The 27,099-nt window shown below is 46.3% G+C and overlaps 1 protein-coding gene across 2 annotated transcripts; it reads left to right on the forward strand.

Annotated features, from left to right (window-relative positions):
* Positions 1-10,916: 10,916 nt before the first annotated feature.
* LOC143788770 (putative ferric-chelate reductase 1) lies at positions 10,917-22,969 on the forward strand. 2 transcript variants are annotated; one of them, XM_077278643.1, is made up of 6 exons: positions 10,917-11,039; positions 17,040-17,235; positions 18,573-18,706; positions 20,261-20,352; positions 21,176-21,455; positions 22,538-22,969. In XM_077278643.1, exons 2-6 carry the CDS (start codon positions 17,040-17,042, stop codon positions 22,598-22,600), a joined length of 765 nt encoding a protein of 254 aa, XP_077134758.1. In that variant the 5' UTR covers positions 10,917-11,039; the 3' UTR covers positions 22,601-22,969. The 2 variants fall into 2 exon arrangements, with proteins under 2 accessions (XP_077134758.1, XP_077134759.1); XM_077278644.1 differs by lacking the exon at positions 21,176-21,455.
* Positions 22,970-27,099: the final 4,130 nt, after the last annotated feature.

The following is a 27,099-nucleotide window of genomic DNA, read 5'->3' on the forward strand; positions in this document are numbered from 1 at the left end:
AATGGAAACAGATTTACCAAGCTTTTTAGTGCGCTTAGAGCATGCTGATATAACATGAGTAGAATCACCACAATAGAAACACAACCCATTTTTCCGTCTAAAATTCTGCCGCTCGCTTCGGGACAGAATTCTATCACACTGCATACTCTCTGGCGACTTCTCAGTGGACACCGCCAGATGGTGCACTGGTTTGCGCTCCCGCAAACGCCTATCGATCTGAATAGCCATTGTCATGGACTCATTCAGACCCGCAGGCACAGGGAACCCCACCATAACATCCTTAATGGCATCAGAGAGACCCTCTCTGAAAGTCGCCGCCAGGGCGCACTCATTCCACTGAGTAAGCACAGACCATTTACGGAATCTTTGGCAGTAAATTTCCGCTTCATCTTGCCCCTGAGATAGGGACATCAAAGTTTTTTCTGCCTGAAGCTCCAAATGAGGTTCGTCATAAAGCAACCCCAAGGCCAGAAAAAACGCATCCACATTGAGCAACGCAGGATCCCCTGGTGTCAATGAAAAAGCCCAGTCTTGAGGGTCGCCCCGGAGCAAGGAAATCACAATCCTGACCTGCTGTGCAGGGTCTCCGGCAGAGCGAGATTTCAGAGACAAAAATAATTTGCAATTATTTCGAAAATTCTGAAACCCGGATCTATTCCCCGAGAAAAATTCCGGCAAAGGAATTCTCGGCTCAGATACAGGTGCATGACAAACAAAATCTTGCAAATTTTGTACCTTCGTGGCGAGATTATTCAAACCTGCAGTTACACTCTGAAGATCCATTACAAACAGGTGGACACAGAGCCATTCAAGGGTTAAGAGGAGGTAAGAAGCAGCTAGACAGCAATTAAGGGCTAGGCAGCCAAACTCTGAGGGGGAAAAAAAAAAAAAATTTCCCTTCAACACTTCTTTTTCTCCTGCTTCAGCCCAAACAATTAACACTTTGCAGGCCGGTCAAACTGTCATGATCTCAATGGCAAGAGAACATAGCATAAGCATATATAGGAACTAGCTCTTGGAAGATGGGAACTGAGCTGACCATGAACTAAACCTAACGCACAACTAGCAGTGGCCGGGTAGCATGCCTACGTTGATTCTAGATGCCCAGCCCAGCCGGAGGACTAAATAAAGCTAGCAGAGGAAAATATTAGTCCTAGCTCACCTCTAGAGAAATACCCCGAAAGGAGACAGAGGCCCCCCACATGTATTGGCGGTGAGTTGAGATGAAATAACAAACGTAGTATGAAAATAGGTTTAGCAAATTTGAGGTCCACTTACTACATAGCAGAAGACAGAAAGGACACTTTCATGGTCAGCTGAAAACCCTATCAAAAAACACCATCCAGAAATTACTTTAAAACTCTGGCATTAACTCATAACACCAGAGTGGCAATTCCCGTTCACAAGAGCTTTCCAGACACAGTAACGAAACTACAGCTGTGAACTGGAACAAAATGCCAAAACAAACATGGACAAGAGTCCAACTTATCTAGTAGTTGTCTAGGAGCAGGAACAAGCACAGAGAGGCTTCTGATAACATTGTTGACCGGCAAGCAACTAACAGAGCAGCAAGGTTATATAGCGACTCCCACATCTTGATGGGAACAGGTGAACAGAGAAGATGAAGACACCAGTTCAATTCCACCAGTAGCCACCGGGGGAGCCCAGAATCCAAATTCACAACAGGAGTAGTTCTTCGGTGGGACACCCCCTGGTTTAGAGCAGATGGATCCCGGGAGAACGGGTCCACTCTTGCGGTGCTTACATGGGAACAATATAGACAGTGCTTGATTCTACAGTGGAAAGGCCGGAAAGAGGCCGAGTCGATGGGCCCATCGAAAGTACAACAACCCCCTCCGGCATGGGATGACAGAGATGTGACAAGGCGGGGCACTGTGTTGGCCTACCATGCAAGAAGAGGGTGGGGCCTCATACACGAGCCAGGATTGGATACTGACGTTTTTGTTGCGCATTGTAACGTGAGGGCTCCCTGCTGTGGCCGAAGTGGAGAACCATTGCAAAAGGGGGATTCGGTGACCTACAGCCGCCACCAGAACCCGCTCGGGTGGTATGCACGGAATGTTCGGCGGTGTATGTCTGGAGCCGCGACCCTTACCGCCTCGGACCTGGTCCCAGGAGCACCCGATCTTGTCACCATCGCAACGGTGCGCCTGGTTGCGGCCACCGAGTTGGCCAGTCGAGTTCATCTTCACGTTCGAACCGCAGACGCTGGCACCACGGTGGCTGGGGGGCAGGAGCCCAAGCCACCAGAAAAAGAATAAACCTCGATACCATGGAAAATGTAAATAGTTAACTGTTCATTCCTTTAACTGTTCCAAGTTGCTGCTAAACCCGTTTAGGGTTAAAGGTGACCCCTTGTTGATCCGGGGCCACTATTGTTGTTCTCAAAGTTTTGCACAAGTTTAAAAAAAAAAGAACTGCAGAAATCATGGACTGTGCATGATTCGAACTTCCCTTGTAAATAGTTTGCACCTTCTTAAAGGTGCTCCCTACTGGTTTTAGCCAAAGACACTTTGCGAAGATATTTGCCCTATTGGTTTGAGCCAAAAGACACTTTGCGAAGATTCCTTCTCTACTGGTTTTAGTTAAAGACACTTTGCGAAGAAACCTTTCCTACTAGTCCTAGTTAAAGACACTTTGTGAAGATCCCGGGCTGGAACTTTGCATAAGACTGGTAGGCTGAGAAGACGAGCTACCTCAGAAAGGCTTGGTCCCCTCTTAAAGGGGATGTGACGAAGTAAATTTGAAAGAGATACTGTTACCGAACAGTAATGTGATAATGATGCCTTGAAAAAGAAAATGTAACTGTTTTACATGCCGAGTTATATGTGTTGAAGTTGTTGAAATGTGAAATCTGAATAATGTTTTGTAGAAAGGAAAGATGCAGAGAGCCCGTAGGGGTAGATGTAGAAGCCTGCATAGTTGAAAGTAAAAGAAGTAATAATGAAAGTGAGGATAGAAGGTAAACCCCGCGTCCCCATTGAAAAGTTACTTTGTTACTAAGGACAGAGAGTGAACCCGTAGGGGTTAGAGAGTGAGTCCTTAAAGGAGCCGAGTAGAGCGGGCTCAGAGTTCTTTAAATGAAAGGAATGTTATGTCTATACTGTGTATAGTAGCGAAAGGCAGTAGGCCCTGGCTGAACGGGGCGGTCCTGTAAAAGAAAGGAGAGGCAGTAGGCCTGGTGCCGTAGGGACAGGCGGTCCTGCAGGTTCACAAGAAGGAGAATGTAAAGTTGAAATGCCTTATAATGTGATTATAGGAAGGCCTTTGATAGACTAAGAGTGTGAGTTTCTTAAAGGCAATGTTAAGTTATTGTTCCAAAAATTGCACTAAGTAGAATACCCGGTTGGGTAACAGAAGTTATTTATGCTCTGTAATTTATAATGTTGATTATGTTTGTAACGTTAAAAGTGTCCTCACCTCCCATAAAGGGAAGCTTACTTAAGTATACTTACTGTTATTTGCACTCAACAAAATTGTATGTCTTTTTGCTAACCTGTATTGTTGTTTTTCTTCCCAGTCCCGGAGTACTGTGTTTAACCAGGGGGGAGTGCAGCGCCCCAGAGTCCTGGTCGTTGCAGTATCATGGCTCAGCCACTAAGGGGGGCCATGGTGCGTTCGATGGCACTGAAGGAGTTCTCTGAGCAGGTATCACAGTCACCAATACATTTCACAGCTGGGCCTCCGGGGGGAGCTAAGGGTGCTATTCATTAGGCCACTCCCCACCATAGTGGGTAAACTGGGGGTCAGGCAGGAAGTTAGAAGAGAACGCTGACGGGATTGAACGGAGCAACACCCTGTGGCAGGGGGTGTTGTGAAGGGAGAGACTGTAGGGTCTCTGCCAGGGGTGGGATCCTGGCAGAGGCTTGGCATTGAAAGAACGTAACGGGTCCGCGCAGGCTCCTGGAAGCGGCGGGACTCAAGAAAGGACTAGAAGCGAGATAGATTGTGCTGAGTGAGAAACGAAATCAAGCGAAAGGAGATACCAGTGAGGGTTGTGCTGAAAGAGGCAGCACCTTACTGAGGCGCACTACCGGTGGCCGGAACGCCGAGGAGGTAAAGAGTTTCAAGCCATACCTCAGACCTACGGCAGGGCAGTTAGCTTTAGGCGGACTGTCTCACGCATCACCCAGGAAGGCAAAGGGGGGTACCAACAGGAGAGGGGCGCAGATAGAGTCCCGGAAGATCTCCGAGCCTCCCCGTCATACGGGTGCGTTCCTACCATAGTATCTGGAGGGACGAGGAAGATCATTGCGAATTAAGTTGTTGTGAGGGAACACGAGAAACAGACACAACAGTTGTGGGGTACTTTCCGTAAGCACAGCAGGGAAGGACTGCAACACATAGCGCTAGAAGGAAGGCACCGATTTCCACCTGCAAGGAGAGCTCTGGAAGTGCCATTGGACCGGCCGGACTTGCGCAGCCTGGTGAGCCGTATTCCGGACTGAGGACCCAGAGAGCTTCAGTAAAGAGGTAAAGAGACTGCAACCTGGTGTCCTCGTTATTTACCGCGACCTGCACCCCACAACTGCACCGCTGCAACATCGCTTATTGCACCGGACGTCCCCCACTGACAGACAGGGCCACGGACCGGGTCTAGCCACCGTGACAACCCCAGGACTGAGACCTAGAGGCCCGGCTCCGGGTACCCCTCGGCCCTGCGGCGGTGTGGGGGCGCTCCATTAACACGGGGAGATCCCGGCCCACAACATACTGTGACCTTGGGGATGAACGTATTGAAAGATTTTGGCAGTTTTCTGTTAGGGGAGACTACGCAAGAGACACTCAATCAGTGGGGGACCAGTACACCTCAGGGCTCCGTGTTCAGACAGTTAGTGAGGGAAGTCCGAGTACAAGAGACCTGTCAGGAGGGAGACATACTAGGGAGAGTAATTACTTCCCCGACAGCAAAGGTGACGTTCCCCCCAGGATAGACTGTTATATCCCTGCCCATACGAGCTCGCATCCCTCTAGAAGGAGTACAAGTACAGATTGAGCCCACCTTTACATCCCCTTTGCCCACAGGACTGCTGGTGGCCCGATCCCTGGCTACTGTTAAAAATGGGGCCGTACCAGTGCGATGTGTGAATGTGGACGAACACGATGTCGTGCTACGGGTCCGAAGTGAGATGGCCAAAGTGTTACGACCTTTAGAAGTGATGCCCCCTCCAGATACTTTGCAGTTAACGGTGGATTCCCCTGATCCCTGGATGGTCAGTGTCCGGTCTACGCAGGATCCTGAGCCAATAGCGTTTCGAAAGGGTCAAACTATTCTGGAGCACATGCGGACGGAATTGTCGGGCCTGGATCCATCACAGATCTCACAAGTGCAGCGACTCCTTAGACATTATGCTAAAGTGTTCGCACAACATGAAGATGATTTTGGCTGTACCACGGCCATCGAACATGGAATTCCGACCGGAGATACAGTGCCCATCAGGGAGCGGTACAGACAGATTCCCCCGCAGATGTACCAGGAAGTAAAGACGTTGTTAGGCCAGATGCTACAAAAGGGAGTGATCCGCGAGAGTCAGAGCCCGTGGGCTGCCCCGATCGTGCTGGTGCGGAAAAAGGACGGCACGCTCCGGTTCTGTGTGGACTATCGTAAGCTAAATGCATGCACCGTCCGAGACTCTTATCCACTTCCCCGTATCGAGGAGTCTCTCTCCGTGCTGGGTCGGGCCAAATATTTTTCCACCTTAGACCTAGCCAGCGGATACTGGCAGGTCCCGATGACAGAAGCAGATCGTCCTAAGACAGCGTTTATCCTTCCCATGGGACTATTCGAGTTCAATCGAATGCCGTTTGGGCTGGCCAACGCTCCAGGCACCTTCCAACGATTAATGGAGCGGTGTCTGGGGGATTTGAACTTCAAGGCCACTCTCATTTATCTGGATGACATCATCATCTATGCTCCAACATTCGAGGAACATCTGTGCCGACTGGAGCAGGTACTAGACCGGTTGCTGAAATACGGGCTTAAGGTGAAGCCCCAGAAGTGTCACTTGTTCCGGGAACAGATCGAGCACCTGGGGCATGTGGTGTCCGCCGAAGGAGTCCGGCCATCGCAGGAGAAGATTGCCGCAATCCAGGAGTGGCCCACACCGGAGACCGCCAAGGATGTACGGGCGTTCTTGGGCCTCGCTGGGTACTACCGGCGCTTCGTGAAGAACTTTGCTCGCCGTTCTCACAATCTACAAGTCCTGCTGAAAGGAAACTCCCCCAAGGAACGGGGAAAGAAGATACAATGGCAGGAGCCACAAGAAGCAGCGTTCCGGGACTTGAAGACAGCTCTCATGGAGCCGCCGGTGTTGGCTTATGCGGACTTTTCGCAACTGTTCATCCTACACACCGACGGCAGCTCTCAGGGATTGGGGGCTGTGTTGTCTCAGGTTCAGGATGGGCGGGAGAGAGTGATCGCCTATGCGAGTCGGTCTCTTCATGACTCTGAGTTGAACCCGGACAATTATAGTTCTTTCAAGGTGGAGCTGCTGGCCGTGGTGTGGGCTATGACGGAGCGGTTCGCTGAGTACCTGGCCGGTTCCGAGGTGCTGATACGCACGGATAACAACCCATTGGCACATCTGGAAAATGCGAAATTGGGTGCCCTGGAACAGCGCTGGGTAGCCCGGATGGCCAAGTACAGATACCGTATCCTCTACAAGCGAGGAGCGGAGAATGTTCATGCTGACGCGTTATCTCGTCTGCGGACGAACCCCCCAAGAACTAACCGAGATGAGGAGCTGGAGGGAGAAGAAATCCCCTACGCCATCGGGGGCGCTGCTCGGACGGCTGTGAGCCGGGAACAGACCGGGAACGGAACGGCTACAGGACTGTTGGTTCAGAGTCGGGACGAATGGATACGGCTGCAACAGGAAGACCAGGAACTAGCTCCATTGCGACAGTGGATAACGAATGGTCTATTGCCCGTGAGAACCCCTGGACAAACTCTCCCGTCAGACCTGAACCTTCTTCTGCGGCAGTGGGAGCGCCTAACTCTTCAGGACGGGCTCTTATGCCACTTAACCATGGCTCAGGCAGATTCCGAGCCGACCTGGCAGATGGTCTTACCAGGGCCCGTGGTGGCCGCAGTTGCTAAAGAAGCTCATGAGTCCGGGGCACACTTCGGAGTGAAGAGGACGTTTAAGTGGCTGCAAACTCGGTTCTATCATCCTCGGCTGCTTGCGGAAGTACAAACTGCCTGTAGACAATGTCGACAATGTGAGCTAACCAAGTCACCGGAGGAAAGGGCGCCTGTGCAGAGCATCACGACGTCTGCCCCTTTTGAAGTATTAATGATAGACTACATTACCATTGGAGCAGCGCATCAAGGCTACGAACACTGCCTCGTTATGGTAGATCATTTTTCAAAATTCGCGGTAGTCACCCCTACCCATGATCAGACAGCTGAGTCGGCGGCGAGCGCTATCTGTAAGAACTTTATTCAAGTTTACGGCTGTCCGAGGCGAATACATTCGGATCAAGGCGCCTGTTTCTTGGGCAAAGTCATGGAAGAGCTGCATCGCCTCTACGGCATTGATAAGTCACGCACCACACCGTATCACCCCCAGGGAAATGGGGCTTGTGAGCGGTTTAACCGGACTTTGCTTCAAATGCTGCGTGCGCTAGAACAAGATCAGAAGGCTCGCTGGCCGGAGTATGTGTCTGACCTAGTGTGGGTCTACAACAATAGAGTTCATCAAGTCACAGGACGCACCCCGTATGAAGTGGTCTTTGGGCGCCCAGGAAAAGGCATGACAGATCTGGAACTGTCTTCGGAGGAAGAAGGCCCCCGAACAGGGATGGCTTCGTGGGTGCGTGATCATCGGCATCGGCTGCAGACCTTACACCGACTGGTACACACTCGAATTCGGGAAGTGGAGCATCGGAGCACCCCTACAGCAAAACCCCCAGAGTTCCGGCCAGGTGATCGAGTACTCGTTCGAGAGCAAAGACCGCAAAACAAGTTAGACCATCGTTGGGAAAAAACACCCTATCGGGTGCTTCGCCATATAGACCCGCATGGACCTGTATATGAAGTGCAGTCTGAGGCCCCCGGAAGTACAGGTACTCGCATTCTTCATCGCAACATGCTCCGGTTGTGTCGCTCTGTTGACTCGGACACCCCGGAATCCGCAATCAGGGAAGAGCCACCTACGACTGAGTCCCCCAACAACCATTGGTGGGATGAAGAAGATGATGAAGAAGAAGAACGGCGTCAAAATACTCCCCCTATCTCGACTACTACACTACCCCTGACCAGTCACCCTTCCGCTGACGACATTCCCCCAACACCCCCTACACAAGGACCCGAGCCACGACGTTCTGAACGTTCTACTGCCGGTAGACCCCCAACTCGCTACAGTCCTGACTTACACACTAGACAGACCCAAGTGTGGAACAACCCGTCAGATGGGCGACCTGTCAGTGCGAAGGCCTCGCCCGGGGACTGGCGAGCATACAGGGTGGGGGAATGTAGGGGACAGGGACCTGGTGAGCTGTGCAGACGGGTGGAACCATTGTTGCCGGGAGTCGGGGTTCCGGGGGACGGATTTGAGGGGCGCATGGGAAGCCAGGCTCATGTGACAGGAGGCAGAGTGACGCAGGGAGAGGAGAGGATAAAAAGCAAAACGCGCGAAAGCAGGGACAGAGAAGCGCGGGAAATCTCTGAGGAGAGGAAACTGCAGCGCAGTTGTTGTGTGTGTGCAGGCCGCAGTGAGACTTGCTGGAAGCAGGGGGAGAACGTGCAACAGACACTGCGGGCAATTACCAGAGCCCCCAAAAAGAGGCGCACTCATCTTCAGCGACCCCCCAGGCAGAGGGGTGGCGCTGATCAGCTCAGGGACAATATTACCATGCTCCCCGGGAGCATCTTGCCACAGAGTACTCCGGGCCCTCCTGGGTTTTTCTTAGCTGTGACTGATACCGATTATTCTGCTAATTCTTCTCAAAAAGACCCCTCTCTGGACGTGGAAACTGTTACCCCGGATCAACGTCCGCCTGTGGGAGGTAACGCAGCACCGCAAAAGACATTCTGGACTCGAATCTACACCTGGGCCCGTCAACGGAGGACACCTCCTTCCCCCGCCATCAGGACTACGCCGCTGACGGAGCTTCACCATCAGGACTGCATCGTTGAAACAACGCTGATAAGTGAACTTGGTTGACTTGTTCTTGTTAGTGGGTCACTAGTGAGGCGCTGTCGTGTTTCGCGGGTTTAGTTCAGGGCGCCTATATAGTAGATAGGATTTACTGTGAAATTGTGATCGTGTACCTAAGTTCCCTGTGTGGAAAACTGTTGTTATTCTTTGTTGGGTTGGAAGTTAAAGGAAAGTTAAAAAAACGTTATTTGCTTTCTGACTCCTCTTTGTCCCTGCATCCTTCTTTATCTGCGGTCTCTACAAGTGTGTGACAACATACAAACCTGGTGGCGGCCCTACACCTGGAAAAACTCACACATGTGCCTGGCATGGCTCACATCCTCAACCTGATGGTACAGCATGGTCACTGTGTGCTCACGGTTAGCCGTTTGATTTTCAATGTTCCGACATGGTGGAAATTCACTCTGTACGTGCAGCAGCAACTGTGGCAGCAGCAATGAACCCTGGGGCAGTATGACCTTTTGCATAGCCTGGGCCAATGCAATACGGACATGGTGCAAATCATGCTTGCGGATTGGGCACAGATGAAGAACCTCTGCACACTTCTGAACAGTTTAGAAATGGCTACTTAGATGGTTAGCGCTGAGGATGCTGTCATCAGCATCACTATTCCAGTCATCTACATGCTGCAGCACACTTTGAATACTCTGCGTGAGGAGGAGGTGGTGGTTTTAAAGGAAGAGGTGGAAGCATAGGAGGATGCAGAAGGGATAACAGTATCTCTAAGCCCAGACTGTCGATGCACGGGTGGGTGCCATGGGAGGGTGGATTACAGAGATCGAGGGGTGCTCATTGTACCAGGTATACTGTCAGTGATGATTCAGGAGCTTAGGAATCAATTGAGGCGGTCGAGGATTAAGAGTTAATGGAAGCGCAACAGTCAGGAGATGAAGAGTATGATGATCCATCCGCTCTGTTGTCCGTGGTTGGCGGGAAGGGACAGAAGAAGCAACCTTGAGTGTTACCCAGCCACCAACACAGCATGAACTTGGACCAAATGGAAACGCCCAACACATGAGCGCCTTCTTGCTGCACTATTTTCAACATGATGCCTTTATTCCTAGGGTTAGAAATAGTGCTGACTAATAGTTTGCCACTCTGTTAGATCCACAGTACAAGAGTAAATTTGGCCAAATGCTCTCCCGATATCCTACAACACGCAATTTCTGGTTCTCCCGAGACCTCCTTCTCTCCTCCACACTCGAACATTCCTCTCCCAATCGCTTCTATTACTTCTCCCGAGTATCCCCCATCCTCGGGAATACCATGACAAAACACGTTCAATTATCCACCACATTTGTAATTTCTAGACGGAACTTGAAAACCATCTCTTCAAGAAATCTTATAGCCTCACCACCACTGGAGCTGCCGCAACCCTCAAACCTACTGTCTCCTTCCCCATTATACTGTAGAATGTAAGTCTGAACATGGTCCTATCCTTTCTGTACCAGTCTATCATTGTTAGTCTGTTCATTGTAATTTATATTTGTATCTTGTATTTAACCCCTTTTCATATACAGCACCATGGAATCAATTATGTTCTAAAAAGAAATAATAAACATAAATAACGTATGGATGATATACATCCTGTATTTGAAGGTGCATAGTGTGCGATATACAGTATATAATGAAGCAATGAGCAGTAGTGTATATTGTATGTAATAACATTATAGTATGTAATGAATATCATATATAATGAAGCTATTGATGTCAGGCACACCTTTGCCTCTATGACAGAAGATGAAAGACACTGACTGAGCTCCTCCTTGCATTTTTTTTTCTTTTCAGTTCTTTCCTAAGCATAAAAAAATCCTAATCCATTTTCTTTCTCCAACAAACCTGTCTTCACACCCAAAGGTAAGATCATATATATGCCTATATTTTTGCAGAGGAACTAACCTAGAAAAGTGAGAAGTGCACCTTTATCTCTGATCTGCTACAGATTTGTATATTTTTAAACTTGTATAAAAATCCAGTAAGGCTAAATTACATTGCAGAAGCGTCTGAATCTAGGACTCTGTCAGTTCCAAAGATTTGTACTGACGTGAGGGCAGCAGGATGTTTTATTTTTTTTGGGGGGAGGAATTACACAGTTTTTGCTCATTTTCACGAGTCTGAGTTTATTGGGTGACAAGTCTGAGTTCTTCATTAATGAGAGGGGAGTTTGGTCTTGGGCTTTTAAAAATGTCTAGAGTTTAGAGCTTAAGCTAATACATGGTTTGGCCTTGAGTCTAAATTAATTTGGGGATCTGAGCCTGCAGTTTGAATTTATTTTTGAGGTCTTAGTCTAAGTTCAAATTAATTTTGCTTTCGACTTTGATTCTGGGCAGTGGCGTACCGCCAATGGCTGCCGCTTCCTCCTCCATCATTCTTCCTCGGCGTCTGATGTCTCAGCGTAGCGCGTGCGATGATGTCACTGCGCTGAGATGTGCCGTGCTTCAGAACATTTGCTGCAGAGACTGGAGCAATAGGGGATAGAAGAGGAGAGATGAGTATTGTATTTTTTTTTTATTTTGGTGTCCAGAATACTGTATGAAGGACTATAAGGAGTGCATTATACTGTATTGAGGACTATGAGGAGTGCATTATACTGTATGAAGGACTATGGAGTGCATTATAAGTTATGGAGGACTATCGGGATTACAGTATACTGTATGGAAAACTAAGATGAGTGCAGTATATTGTATGAAGGACTATGAGGAGTGCAGTATACATTATGTAGGAATATGATGAGTACATTATACTGTATGGAGGACTATGGAGAGTACATTTGGCTGTATGGAGGACTATAAGGAGTGCATTATGCTGTACGGACGACTATGAGGGGTGCATTATACTGTATAGAGGACAATGGGAAATGCATTATACTGTGTGGACTACTATGGGAAGTGCATTATACTGTGTTAAGTGCTATGTGAGACTCATTATTCTATATGGAGGGCTATGTGAGGGCTATTATAATATTTGGAGGGCTATTTGGGAGCCTTTATACATTATGGAGGGCTATATGGAGTGACTATACTATATGCAAGTAGTTATACAGCGTGGAGGTTTGTGTGGGGTCCAGCATATTGTGTTGAGGGCTGTGTGGGAGCGATTGGAGGGATAGTGCGGGTGATTATAGAGTGTGGAGTCATTATACTGTGTGTAGGCACATTATACTGCATGGAGGGCTGTGTGGGGGTTGCAGTTTGGGAATCATACTGTGTTAGAGTCATCATGCTTTGCTGGGGAGTTAAGGTGGGGTACAGTAGGGTCATCATACTGTGCATGTGGAGGCTAAGGTGGAGGCATTCACTGTGGGAGTAGTGTTTGTGGGATACTTTCGTTGGCATCATACTTTTTTGGGGGGGAATGAAAGGGGAATCTACGGTTTCAGTAGGAGGAAAATTACTTTGTAAAAGTTGCAAAGTTGTGAGATATGCTCTTCTGTGACCTGGCTGAATATTATTTTTTTGGGGGGTGTGTGTGGTAGGGGGTGGGATTATACCTTCTGCTATGAGGTAACATGAATTCTATTTACGCCCCTGATTCTGAGTTAATTTTTAGGAGATTAATTATTATATGGGCCTGACTCTGGGGTCTAGGATCTAATTCTGTGATCTTAAATAATGTAGAGGTCTGATATTACAGTTTACGAAAATTTTAGTCCAGGAGGAGGTAAAGAGGAACATGATGTGTTTTGGTATGGTGCTAGGTAAAGGCCTAATTCAAAATTTGACGTGACGTAAGTTTGAGTGTGTAGGTGTGCTTGTATACTTGTAGTGAGTGTGTTTGCATGCATACAAGTTCGGAACGGAAATTGATATTTTGGAGCAGGTAAATATCTTAAAGCTGTGTGTATTTGTGCTTGCATTTATTTATTCATTGTATGGCGCTATTGTGTGAGCCTTGTATGGTACTATTATTTGTACAGAAAGTATATCCAATAAAGATGTAGCAAAAGGCCGGTAAATTCAGTCTCAATGCATCAACTAAATATGGCACTCGCTGTAACTGCTTCAGTTCCATCCAGGCTCGGCTTGATTGACAGGTCTATCCCTGGGTGTGTTTCAGGAGTCACCTGTCAATCATGCCGAGGGGGCAGGGAGAGATTTGTAATATGGGAATCTGTCTCTGATTCACTCAATTTTTGGGTTTGGCTCTAATGAATCATCTGACAGGTTCCCTTTTAAGCTAGGAATGCTGACAAATTTAATGCTATGATGCTCGCAGCGATGACAAACATCAAGCTTTCAAGGCTATTTACTTCTCTCCCTTTCTGATCTTGTTATCTCCCATTATCCTTTCATTAGGTCATTTAAAGCTACGTTAGTGACAAATGAGAACTCTCAGTGTTGATATTTTCTAAAACAATATACACATCCTGCAGAAGCAGGTCTTTTCCCATCTCGATTGAATTTTACTTCTGGACAAATGCTTGATATATACCATCATGGAAGCCTCTGACATATGCCAGTGTTGCACATTGACTCCCATGTTAGAAAGACAACACACGATACCAGGTTTTTGTGGCATGTTTCTGGAAAGAATAGTGTAGCCAACCGTGCTGTCCAAAAAATTGGTATTGGTAATGGTATCAGGTAATGGTAAAAATTGGTAATGGTATCAGACCCATGGATGCTAAGATAGCACGCTCATAGTATATCCCAGATACATGGAGCCCTATCAACATGGTGTGTGTATGTGCGACACCCGCTAGGGCCGTGGGGTACTCGGAACCTTGTCAGACGGTTCTTAAAGGGGTGGTCACGGCAATTGTGACCCTGTCCGTGGCCTTGGGCACGCAATAAAAGTAATGCACTGATGTTGGGGAATAAAGTTTACATAGGAAAGGGGATTGTTAGTGACGCCATCCGTGGTATTCGGCTATAGATGACCGACACTGCTTAAGGAGACCGCTGGGGCTGATGGTGATGCAGCTGGGATGGTTCTGCTCCCCACAAGTGGAGCAGGGCCCCAGGGCTACCGGTACAGTTTTGTAAGGGGATTGTGGACGTTGGGGTGCAGGACTGAGGGTACAGGCAATGACTAGAGGACACAAGGGCTGCAGTTTTCTTTACCTTTAATTCCTGGTTGAAGGTGCAGTCCGAAGCACAGGTAACAGGTGGTAATGGAGATGTCACGATCCAATTTTGGATTTGTGGCAGATCTGGTTTGCCTCAGTTTAAGACCTTTTTTCCTTTCTGGTCATCGGGGGGTTAATGCAGTTTCCCCCCCGGTGGCCGCTGGTGTTATTGCATTGCTGCTGGGTCAGCTGATGTTTGTGGGGACCCCTCCCTCCATCCTTTAAGAGGTCACCTGGTTCATCAGCTGACTGTCGGTGTTAGTTCATTCTTCAGCAACCAAGCTGGGAGTAGGAGCTTGCTGGGAACTGTTGTTCTACTGCTGTGTCCAGTGAATCTGGTGTTTCTTCCTGCTGTTCTGTGCCTTGCAGCATTAAGCTAAGTGTTGTTTTCCTTTACCTTGTCTGTATTTCCTTACCCCGTGTTGTATTGGTGCAGCAGTGGGACCAGTGCTCTCACCTGCCAGTTCCCTACTTAGGGATAGGTGCAGGGCAAGTGAGGGACTAGGTATCCTGGTCGGCGACGGGTTGAAAGAACCCATATAGGGACGGTAGCAAGATCAGGGCACATCTGCAGGCCAGTGCAGGAGGTGCCCATTCCCTCAGTCCCTATCGACAGGGCCCACCATTGTAATTGTGTCCCCGGTGTTCCCTTGTGTGTTGTGCTGTTCGTGACAGACTTAGGGTTGGGTCGTTTTATACCGGGTCAGTCACTCCATGACAGGAGATCTGGGCAGCCTGGAAGCAATTCAGGGTCCACCTAGCCAGGTGGATTTGGTGGCCTTCCCTCTGTGCTGCTCCCTAGGTCCTTGGTGCCTTAAACTCCAGACAACTCCCTGTTATAGTCTGTCAATGAAATGGAACATTTCCCTGCATGGCAGGCAGCTCCAGCATGTTCCAGGTGTCACTCCCTCGTGGTGACTCCGGGCTCTCGTATGCTACTGTGCCTCAGGGTGTCAGCTGGTGCCAGGAGACCTGCAATCAGCTGCCCTCCAGATTTAGTTGCTGGGCCAGCAGTTCCCACACAACCACGGACTCCGGGGTCCAGTCTTTGGCACTCAGTCCTGGGGTGAGCTCAGTCGCAGCTCCAATCGCCCAGGTTGTCCTCACTTGCCTCTTCCTCTTTCACTGTCTGCTCTGCAGACTAACACTGGCTCTGACTGCCTAACCTCACCTCCAGGCCAGAATTTATAGGGAAGCTCCCCTAAACCAGGTGTTAGAGCTCTCCCTTCTGGTCTGGAGTCTGGAAAGGTGTTGCATGCTGAAGTACCTGGAAAGGGATCTGTCCTTGCTTCCAGGCATGACATCACCCCACGTGAGGGCGGCAATGCCACTGTGGCAACCGGACTCCTGGGGTGCCACATATGGCAGACAAGAGTTTTTCTGGTACAAATATGCCAAATCATATTGGTCTGTAACGTGTCTAGATTTTCATTTGTGCACATTTCAGGACCTTTCTCTAAGGTTGGAAGGCAGATGACATACCTGACTATGATATGTACAAACACTATGATTGGTCATTCTACTGCCTTCTTTCAGTTTGTATCCTGACATTCTTATAAAAAAATTCACAGTAAATTTAGATTCGTTGGGAACATTAAAAAACTAATTCACAGGAAAAAAAACAATATTTAAAAATTCCTTTTATTAATTCACATAAAAGACTGGTGCACACAAAAAAAAATCTTCCATTGTATTTAAAAAAAAAACACCAGAAACCAGAAATGCTGAGTCCATTGAGTCACTACTCCTAATTTAATAGAAGGTCACTAACTGTAGTGGTTGCACCATTTTGTCAGCATTTCATACATTTTTCCTGTGATGTGTCTGTTCAAAAAAATAAAATACCGTAATCCCATTTACTACAATGTATTTCAATTACAAAAAAAATGAAAACGTGAAGATGTGGAAATTATATAGGCGATGCTGAGGCCATACAGTACATGACAAGAGGATGACTTGAAGCCACATTTTAAATGCAATATACCAGACTAGAACCAAAGAGGAGATTATTATGAATTAAAAAAAAGTTACAAGAGCAGATTATGTTTTAAAGGGAATCTATCAGCAGATCTTTGATATATAATAAAAGAGCAACATAAAGAAGGGACAGAGAACCTGATTACAGGGATGTGTCACTTACTAGGCTGTTTGCTGCACTTTTAATAAAATCACCTTTTCCTTGGCTGCAGATCTAGCAGTCCTCTGAATACTGACCTCTGTATAACCCTGCCCACAGCACTGATTGGAAGCTTCCTGTGTACACTGTGCATAGGCAGAAAGCTACCAATCACTGTTGGGGCAGGGTTATACAGAGCATGAGAACTACATGGAACAAGACATCTAGTCCTCTAATGACAATCTCATTCTGATAAAACACTGATTATATTGAATCGACACACAGCCCAGTCAGTGACAGATCGCTAGAATCAGGGTCTCAATCCCTACATTATGCTGCTCTCAGATAAATAACTAGTTTCAGGCAAACATAATCTTGATCAGTCCGCTGTCCATGCGTACAATGAACAGCATACTGACCAATGTAATTGAATGTGCTAGCACACATGAGTGAGTACACAACATCATGCACTGGTCCATCTGACACAAGAATGTGACTGGTCTGCGATATTCACCAGCTCATGTAAATGCAGCCTTTACAAGTTCTATTTCTAAACTCTTTTCTATTACCTTCCAGAGTTTTTGTTGTTGTTGCACCTGTCAGATCCTTTTGATGCCAGAATAAAGGATTTTTCTGTATTCTGTATTTTATTAAAGTGCTTCTTTCCCAACAGATGGATCCCTTACTACAAAATATAGTTCTACTTATGGCAAGTTTCCCTATCTATACATATGCCTATCCAAATGGGCAAGTTACAGCTGCCTGTGACTCAATGACTCCGTCACATGGTGCTTCATCCCAAACCTCAAGCCCACCATATACTTTATCCCTGGATAAATACACATATAGTCCTGGAGACAAAATAAAAGGTAAGTACATTGGATAAGACAAAAATGAAAATACATTGGAATATACGTATAGGTACTCATGTCTGATTTATGGTCTTCTCCAGATAACCTATAGATGGGAATACCACAGCTACATTTGTGCTCAAAAGTTTACATACCCTGGCAGAATTTTTGCTTTCTTGGCATTTTTTTTTAGAGAATATGAATGATAACACCAAAACGTTTTCTCCACTTATGGTTAGTGGTTGGGTGAAGGCTTTTATTGTCAAACTACTGTGTTTTCTCTTTTTAAATCATAATGACAACCCAAAACATCCAAATGACCCTGATTAAAAGTTTACATACCCTGGTGCATACATGCTCACATTCAAGCTCACATACATACACAATGCATACATACTCACTTACATACACAATTCATTTATGCTCACTATATGTACAATAAAAACATGCTCATATACACACAGCGGCATTGTTATTTTATAAGCCTCTGATTACGTTTTGTTTCTGGGAACCAACTGTGTAAACTTTCCATTTTTGGAAGTAATGTGTGATAGATCCTAGACACCCACTTTAACTCTGAGACTTAAGACTCATAATTCCATTTAGACGCCAGACATCATCTCCAAGGGATGGGGCCCAGTAACAATCCAAATTGTCACATCCAAATGTATAGTGGGGCTCCAAAGGAGTTGAGCCCATAATAAACCGTTATTCTATGACTAATATCCCAGTGTCCCACTTTGAATTTGGTCTGGTTAACTGTTAATGGGCAGATAAAAAGCACTAGCTCCTTGTTGATGTTCAAACAAACACTGCTTACCCTGTTCCGTGGGTTGAGAAAAATATATTTTTTCTTTTTTTTACTTTTAAAAGTTAATAAATAAACAGCTGAATAAATAAATTAGGTCAGTAAAGTCCTGCCCCTTTAAATTCTGCCACCTTAGGCACTGGCCCACGGTTAAACACGTGGTTAAGCTTTTCCACATAGTATAGTCTTCCACCAAAAGCAGAAAGCCCCTTTTAGCTTCCAAATATATAGTGAGGAGCTGTCATGCTGTCAAATGTGTCCAGTTTTTGTCCTTAGTTTGCGATTTTTTCATTAATTTATTTTGTTAAATACATCTAACAGTTCCTGAGCCTTGGGCCTTTGTATTTAGTGCTATTTTTTATGGTCATTACCAAGTTTATATTTTACCGGCAGTTTAAGAGATCTGCTTGGGTCACATTTAATGACAGATATCTGACTAATCATTAATGGTGGTGATACCTTAGGCACTGTCACATATCGAATCTCGTATAATTTTCTGGAATTCACTAACGCTCATGTGAACGTTATCTTTTTTCACGGTTTGCAGTGACTCTCAGCGGCAGTGCCTCCCAGTTCAGAGGGTTCATGATCCAGGCACATTCAGGGAGTTCTACGGCCCCTTTGGGATCCTTTGTGACCAGCAATGCTGACACCCAAGTCTTGACTTGTACTTCTGCTGCAGTAAGTGGATAACTGGTTTTCTTTGGAACTATTCATACGTTTTCCTTGACCCTTGGGCGTATCGTATTAAAACCTATAAAATAATACAGAGTATTTCCGTAGAGAGGTGCATCGTACCTGCTAATATGAGAGATGTTATTATTGACCGCCAATGTCTGTGTTCTTAACGACGGTGTCTTCGCGCTCTACCCATTCCCTGTAAAAGTGCACTTAGAGAGAATGTTTACTTACTGTATATTGGAGAAATGATTTTGCTGCACTTATTAGTGAGTATTACAGGTTCTCCTCCTTTGTGAAGTGCTGCCCATTTTTGTTCTGGTTACAGGTCTTTTTGAAGAAGACCTTAATCAAAGAATGTTGGTGTAAAATGCTCCAACTGTTTTAAGAGGTGTATGCCTTTTAACCCCCTTCTGAAATAGGAGTACTGGTATGCCCTATATCAGGTGTAGGTGTATGATGTGGATTTAGGAGCTGAGCCTGAACCATACTGGGTGGGTGCCGGCTGTATTATACAGCGAGCGCCTGCCTCTAATAGCAGCTCTAAAGGTACCTTCACACTAAGCGATTTTGCAACGATAACAATAGCGATCCGTGACGTTGCAGCATCCTGGATAGCGATATCGTTGTGTTTGACACGCAGCATCGATCTGGATCCCGCTGTGATATCGCTGGTCGTTGCTGAAAGTCCAGAACTTTATTTGGTCGTCAGATCGGCGTGTATCGTCGTGTTTGACAGCAAAAGCAACGATACCAGCGATGTTTTACAATAGTAACCAGGGTAAATATCGGGTTACTAAGCGCAGGGCCGCGCTTAGTAACCCAATATTTACCCTGGTTACCATTGTAAAAGTTAAAAAAAAAACACTACATACTCACCCTCTGATGTCTGTCACGTCCCCCGGCGTCTGCGCTGCTGCTCAGAGCTTCCTGCACTGAGTGTGTCAGTGCCGACCGGAAAGCAAAGCACAGCGGTGACGTCACCGCTGTGCTCTGCTGCCGGCGCTCACACAGTGCAGGGAAGCGGACGCCGGGGGAATGTAAGTATGTACTGTTTGTTTTTTTTGCAATTACACTGGTAACCAGGGTAAACATCGGGTTACTAAGCGCGGCCCTGCGCTTAGCAACCCAATGTTTACCCTGGTTACCCGGGGACTTCGGCATCGTTGGTCGCTGGAGAGCTGTCTGTGTGACAGCTCTCCAGTGACCAAACAGCGACGCTGCAGCGATCGGCATCGTTGTCGATATCGCTGCAGCGTCGCTTAATGTGAAGGTACCTTTACTCTGGCATTTAATTGGTACAAAGTCAGTGGGGTGCCCATTCTTGCTGATAAGTTGCCATGGCAGCTGAGGGCCTACTAAAGGCCTAAGTTGCCTCCATCTGGGTATTTTTATGAAACCCAGTCCATGGATAGGCTTCTCAGGATTTTGGTAAATTTACCATAAACTGCAGTAACCTCAAAGAGGTCTCACTGTGCTTCACTGCAATATATACAGAATACTGCTGTGGTCTAGAGCTGCCCTCACAGTAATGTCACACACATGTTGTTTTTACAGAGCGCTGTAAGTCAGACATCCAGCAGTGGAAAGTCCAGCATAGACGTGACCTGGGTCGCTCCAGCCTCCGTTACTTCAGATATTCAAATCAAGTAAGATATTCCAATCAATGGAAGAAAATCTGAATGTTGAAACTAGAGATGAGCAAATCTTTTAAAATTGGAATTTGCCACCTTTGCAGACTTTTTCCAAAAATGTAATTTGTGGCAAATCAATTTGTGATGAATCATAAGCACATAAATTTCCCTAAAAAGAAGTGATGACGCTTGAGGTCTCTTAGGACTATGTCCAACCCCCTTAAAGCTCCTTAACTCAAGCTTAGTACTGTCAAAGTGACTTGCACATAGCTATGGATAAATAGATGGTAGCTTTTTTTTACTGCTATGGTGTCACACACTAGCTATAATGTTTTGTTTGTGTTTTATGGATTTCCATCCCTATCTCTATTGCTTAACTGTGAGCTCTGATCTCATCTTAATATCCAGATTCATCCCAAAATGGCTGCTGTTGCATTCCCTATCTCTGACGTTATACAGGCTATCATGGTCCCTCCTGATTGGCTGTGCTATCCCAAGTAATGTGATAGCTGCAAGGAATTTTGCGGAAGCCTGCCAGATTGCATCCAAGATCATGTGAGCCTTCTCTGGCTCATAGAATCTTCTCTAATGTGTAAAACGGCAGTGGCAATTTTTGATGTTTTACACAAATTGTACTGCAAACTGTTCAAACATGCCGGATTTAGCAAATTCCCCAAAAAATTTGCACCAATTTATTTTCATCAAATTAATTTGCTCATCTCTACTAGCAAATGATAAGAACTGTACAATACTATGTTACTATGTTAATATGGGATCATGTGGTTGGCTGTTAAGTGTTAATCCAAAAAACGCTGAATCAATTCTATATGTGTTCTAGAGCAACCGTTGTTCAAACGGGGCCGGTGTTTTGGACAAATGTGGCGAGTGCAAAAATTGCATATGTTTCCACCACCACCACTCCCAGTACCACAGTGGGAAATCCATCCAGTACCAATACAACAGTGAATATTTCAACAGATTCAATCACAACTACAAATACATCCACAACCTCCTCTACCACAGCTACCTCATCTACCACAGCTACCTCATCTACTACAGCTACCTCACCTACCACACTTGTCGGCACATCCACTGCACACAACATTGGAGTCCAATATGTAAGTCTACTTTATTTTCCACCTTACTGCATTTCCTGACTGTTACCATTTAGCAGATGATTCTTAATATTCTTCAATTTCCTACAAAATAAATTCATATTAAATGACTACATGCACTAATGTGCTGCAACACACTGTGCTTTTGGTAGAGTAATCACTGGGAGCACAGATGGGTGATAGGTCACCATAGCTGTTCTATATGATTCATTATGACACCTTTAGGCCGGGTTCACACTTTGCGGTGTGCTCTGCGGGTTCTCCCGCAGCGGAATTGATAAATCTGCAGGGCAAAACCGCTGCGGTTATCCCTGCAGATTTATCGCGGTTTGTTCTGCGGTTTCCGCTGCGGGATTACTCCTGTACTATTGATGCTGCATATGCAGCAATATGCAGCATCAATAGTAATGATAAAAATAATAAAAATTGATTATACTCACCCCCTCTGATGTCCGGATCTCCTCGGCGCTGCACGCGGCGGTCTGATTCCAAAGTGCTGTGCCGAGAAGGACCTTCGTGACGTCACGGTCATGTGACCGTGGCGTCATCACGGTCATGTGACCGCAACGTCACCACAGGTCCTGCTCGCACAGCAAGTGAGACCGGACGGCCGCGGGCAGCGCTGAGAGGTGAGTATAACATCATTTTTTATTTTAATTTTTTTTTTACACTATTCATGCTTCCCAGGGCCTGGAGGAGAGTCTCCTCTCCTCCACCCCGGGTAGCAACCGCGCATTATCCGCTTACTTCCCGCAACGTGGGCACAGCCCCATGCGGGAAGTAAGCGGTTCAAAGAAGTGACATGCTGCGGGTTTTAAACCGCTGCGTTTCTGCGCGGTTTTTCCCGCCGCATGTGCACAGCGGTTTGCGGTTTCCATAGGGTTTACATGTTAATGTAAACGCTATGGAAACTGCTGCGGACCTGCAGCATCAAAATCGCCGCGGATCCGCGGTAAAAACCGCAAAGTGTGAACATGGCCTTAGATTGGGATGTTGAAATGAATGCCTGCTGATACCAGGAGATGGTAATCTGTCTCTTTATTTCCAGATTCCTCATTGTGATATTTGCTCTATTTTGTTTGCAGACTTGGACCCTTGAAGTACTGCTGATATCTTGTGGTCTCCTGATTGCTTCTTATTTAGGCTAATTATATTCTGAGACTGAATAAAGCTTCATGTTAGCAATCAATGAATTATCTGCCTTCTACTAATGAGAAGAGTTGGAGGATAAGTTTGGAAATGAAGACATTATAACTATGTCTGAGCGAAAGAAAACTGTTCTGTAATATCTGTAATATAAATATCATAAATAAGCGGAGTCTAAAACCAGTGTATGTCTACCTGTACCGTGATATCTGTAGTGATGTAAAATTGTTATATAAATATGAATTATATATGAAATATAAATATAGTATATATTATAAATATTGGATCAATATAATAAGTAAGGAGAAGATATAAGAAAACTACTACAATGTGTATGTTTAAAGCGAACCTGTCAGCAAGATTTTGCTAAGTAAACTACAGACACTGTCAGTTCCGTAGTGTTAAACTGATTAAAATGATACCTGAGGTGAAGAAATCCATCTTGTGGTTCTTGTGTAATCAGTGTTAGGGTATGTGCACACGTCAGGATTTCTTGCAGAAATTTCCTGAAGAAAACCGGAAATTTTCTGCAAGAAATCTGCATTTTTTTTTTGCGTTTTTTCCCGTTTTTTTCGCGTTTTTTTTTAGCATTTTGCAAGCGTAATTAGCTTGCAGAATGCTAAAGTTTTCCAAGCGACCTGTAGCATCGCTTGGAAAACTGATTTACAAGTTGGTCACACTTGTCAAACATAGTGTTTGACAAGTGTGACCTACTTTTTACTATAGATGCAGCCTATGCAGCATCAATAGTAAAAGAATGTTTAAAAATAATAAAAAAAATTTAAAAAAATGGTTATACTCACCCTCTGCAGACAGCCGATCTCCTCAGCGGCTTCCGTTCCTATAGATGGTGTGTGCAGGACCTTCGATGACGTCGCGGTCACGTGACCGCGACGTCATCGCGGTCATGTGACCGCGACGTCATCGCAGGTCCTTCACACACACACACCATCTATAGGAACGGAAGCGGCAGCATGCACCGCTGAGAGGCGGGAAGACTGCGGGGGCCATCGAAGGTGAGTATATGACTATTTTTTTTTTTTATTTTTTTTTTTTTTAATCAATTATATGGTGCCCAGTCCGTGGAGGAGAGTCTCCTCTCCTCCACCCTGGGTACCAACCGCACATGATCTGCTTACTTCCCGCATGGTGGGCATAGCCACATGCGGAAAGTAAGCAGATCAATGCACTCCTAGGTGTGCGGAATCCCCGCAATTCCGCAAAGTTAATGAACATGTTGCTTTTTTTTCCACTATGCGATTTTTTCGCGGAAAAAAATGCAACATTTGCACAAGAAATGCGGAATACACTGAAAATAATGGGAGGCATATGTAAGCGTTTTTTTGCATTTTCATAGCGAAAAAACGCGAAAAATACTGATTGTGTGCACATGGCCTTAGACGTTTTCAGTTAATGAAATGCCCATGCTGGACTGTAGTCAGAGTCTTATCTTCCTGCTCTAAGCCAGAGAAACCAAGGAAAGACCTGCCCACAGGCCGCCCCGAAGCACAAACATGTTCCCCATCATAGAGACAGAGAGAGACACAGACTGTTTTGTGCTTCGGGGCGGCCTGTGGGCAGGTCTTTCCTTGGTTTCTCTGGCTTAGAGCAGGAAGATAAGACTCTGACTACAGTCCTGCCCCAGAGCAACAGCATCTCATTAACTGAAAATTTCTAATACTGATTACACAAGAACTGTCCTGCCATCCTCCACGTATGATGCGGTGTGGATTCTTGTTCCCCACTGCTGTATGGCGGCTGCTGTAATACCCTTATGTGGAACAGTTTGGGTGGTAGCTGTCCCATACAGTCTGTGTAATCATTGCGTGCGACCGGCGGTCCGTTTTTACTGTTCTGCCTTCCTCCACGTATGATGCGGTGTGGATTCTAGTATACGGCTAAACCTTCATCCATTTCCTCTGTAAACAGACTGTATAGATTCTTAAGTCTATATTTATTGAGATGGTGAACGATGAACAACAATAGTAGATGATATTGTGAGATATGTGATATAATGAATGATCAGGTAAAAACTACAAAGGAAATAACAGTGCATCAGCATGTTACAGGATGCAATAACATGAATAACAGAGATTACAGAGCTAACACAGCATAAGGCAGATACACAGTTATCATGGCTTTCTTAGGGCAAGTTCAGGCTGTCAGCATTGTATTACTTTATACAGGCAAACATCTATCTGCATACAGAGAAATAGCAATATGAAATAAAGCACAACATGCCTAACTACACACTCTGCTACACAGTGGCTGCATAACTGTTCTAACATAACACACACATGTAAGTACATTTGTGCCTCACCGGAATCCGCTTATCAAGAGCAATGATCTGCAGGAAGAGAGCCAGGAACATGTGTGTTAAGGCCCCGTCTCACATAGCGAGATCGCTAGCGAGATCGCTGCTGAGTCACAAGTTTTGTGACGCAACAGCGACCTCCATAGCGATCTCGCTATGTGTGACACGTACCAGCGATCAGGCCCCTGCTGCGAGATCGCTGGTCGTGTCGGAATGGCCTGGACCTTTTTTTGGTCGTTGAGGCCCCGCTGACATTGCTGAATCGGTGTGTGTGACACCGATCCAGCGATGTCTTCACTGGTAACCAGGGTAAACATCGGGTTACTAAGCGCAGGGCCGCGCTTAGTAACCCGATGTTTACCCTGGTTACCAGCGTAAATGTAAAAAAAAACAAACACTACATACTCGCCTTCTGATGTCCGTCAGGTCCCTTGCCGTCTGCTTCCTGCTCTCACTGACTGCCGGCCGTACAGTGAGAAGTGAGAGCACAGCAGTGACGTCACCGCTGCGCTCTCAGTGTACGGCGGCTCAGTCAGAGCAGGAAGCAGACGGCAAGGGACCTGGACACCGAAAGGCGAGTATGTAGTGTTTGTTTTTTTTGGTAACCAGGGTAAACATCGGGTTACTAAGCGCGGCCCTGCGCTTAGTAACCCGATGTTTACCCTGGTTACCGGGTGCTGCAGGGGGACTTCGGCATCGTTGAAGACAGTTTCAACGATGCCGAAGTCGTTCCCCTGATCGTTGGTCGCTGGGGAGAGCGGTCTGTGTGACAGCTCCCCAGCGACCACACAGCGACTTACCAACGATCACGGCCAGGTAGTATCGCTGGTCGTGATCGTTGGTAAATCGCTTAGTGAGACGGGGCCTTTAGACTCAAGGTCTGGGGGAAAATGGCTACTCTTGCCCGGGAAACCAGAGGGGCGCTGCTAGTCAGAACACAGGCTTAAAGCGATATGCTCCTGAATATAGAACAGGATAAATGTGTACCTAATGACCTCTAATGGTGACAACTGGTACTGCATTGTGAATTAACTTGCTGCACATTAATGGGCAGAACAAGAACCACACAACGGATTTCTTCACCACAGGTATCATTGTGTACAGCATAACAGAGCTAACCTGACAATGCCTGTAGTTTACTTAACAAAATCCTTCTGACAGGTTCGCTTTAACTATAAAGAACTGTATTTGAAATTACAATTTTAATTTACTTGTATGTCCAAAAGCACAGAGTCAGACCACTAAGTTCCTCATTACACTTTCTCCAACCACATACCAAATAAAGGTGTATAGATTGTGATAAGTTATGTTGGGTACAAGGCAGGCAGACCAGGCAGCTGACTAAGGCCCCCGCTATGGGGCCCGTGAATAAGAGGGGTCCAGCGCCACCCCCTTCACATTGCATATTCAACTCCCCACAGTTGAAAGCAGTGATGGAGGAGAGCACATCAGATGATGCTCTCTCTCCCATCACTTCCTCTCTGCTTGTGACTCAGCAGGCACGCGATGATGTAATTTCATTGTGCGCCACGCTTTGCCAGCAGTGGACCTGATGAGACAAGAGCAGAGCCTGGAGAAGCGTGGGTAATGAGGATGAGAGGTAAGTATTGTATATGTGTATGCATTATACTGTATGTGTGTGTATTTATGTGTATATACTGTAGGTGTATGCATTATACTGTGTGGGGGGCTGCATTTTACTGTGTGGGGGCTGCACTATATTGTGTGTGGGGGCTGCATTATACTGTGTGTGGGAGGACTTTATTATTCTCTGAGGGGGCTGCATTATACTCTGAGGGGGCTGCATTATACTCTTAGGGGCTGCATTATACTCAGAGGGGGCTACATTATACTCTATGAGGGGGCTACATTATACTGTGTATGTAGGGCTGCATTATAATCTATGAGGGGGCTGCATTACACCCTATGAGGGGGCTGCATTATACTGTGTGTGGGGCTTCATTATACTCTATGAGACGGCTGCATTATACAATGATGGGGCTGCATTACACTCTGAGGGGGCTGCATTATACTCTGAGGGGGGCTGCATTATACTCTGAGGAGTTATACTCTGAGGAGGGGCTGCATTGTACTCTGAGGAGGGGCTGCATTATACTCTGGGGGCTGCATTATAGTCTATGAGGGGACTATATTATACTCTGTGAGGGGGGCTACATTATATTCTAT

Source organism: Ranitomeya variabilis, chromosome 8, assembly GCF_051348905.1.
Source record: "Ranitomeya variabilis isolate aRanVar5 chromosome 8, aRanVar5.hap1, whole genome shotgun sequence".
Classification (NCBI taxonomy): Eukaryota; Metazoa; Chordata; class Amphibia; order Anura; family Dendrobatidae; genus Ranitomeya; species Ranitomeya variabilis.

What these genes read in the sequence shown, in the direction of transcription:
- LOC143788770 (XM_077278643.1), top strand. Translation starts at nt 17,040, where the DNA reads ATGGATCCCTTACTACAAAATATAGTTCTACTTATGGCAAGTTTCCCT. An exon ending in TCCTGGAGACAAAATAAAAG is followed by an intron (nt 17,236 to 18,572) that starts GTAAGTACATTG and finishes CACGGTTTGCAG; the next exon opens with TGACTCTCAGCGGCAGTGCC. An exon ending in ACTTCAGATATTCAAATCAA is followed by an intron (nt 20,353 to 21,175) that starts GTAAGATATTCC and finishes TATGTGTTCTAG; the next exon opens with AGCAACCGTTGTTCAAACGG.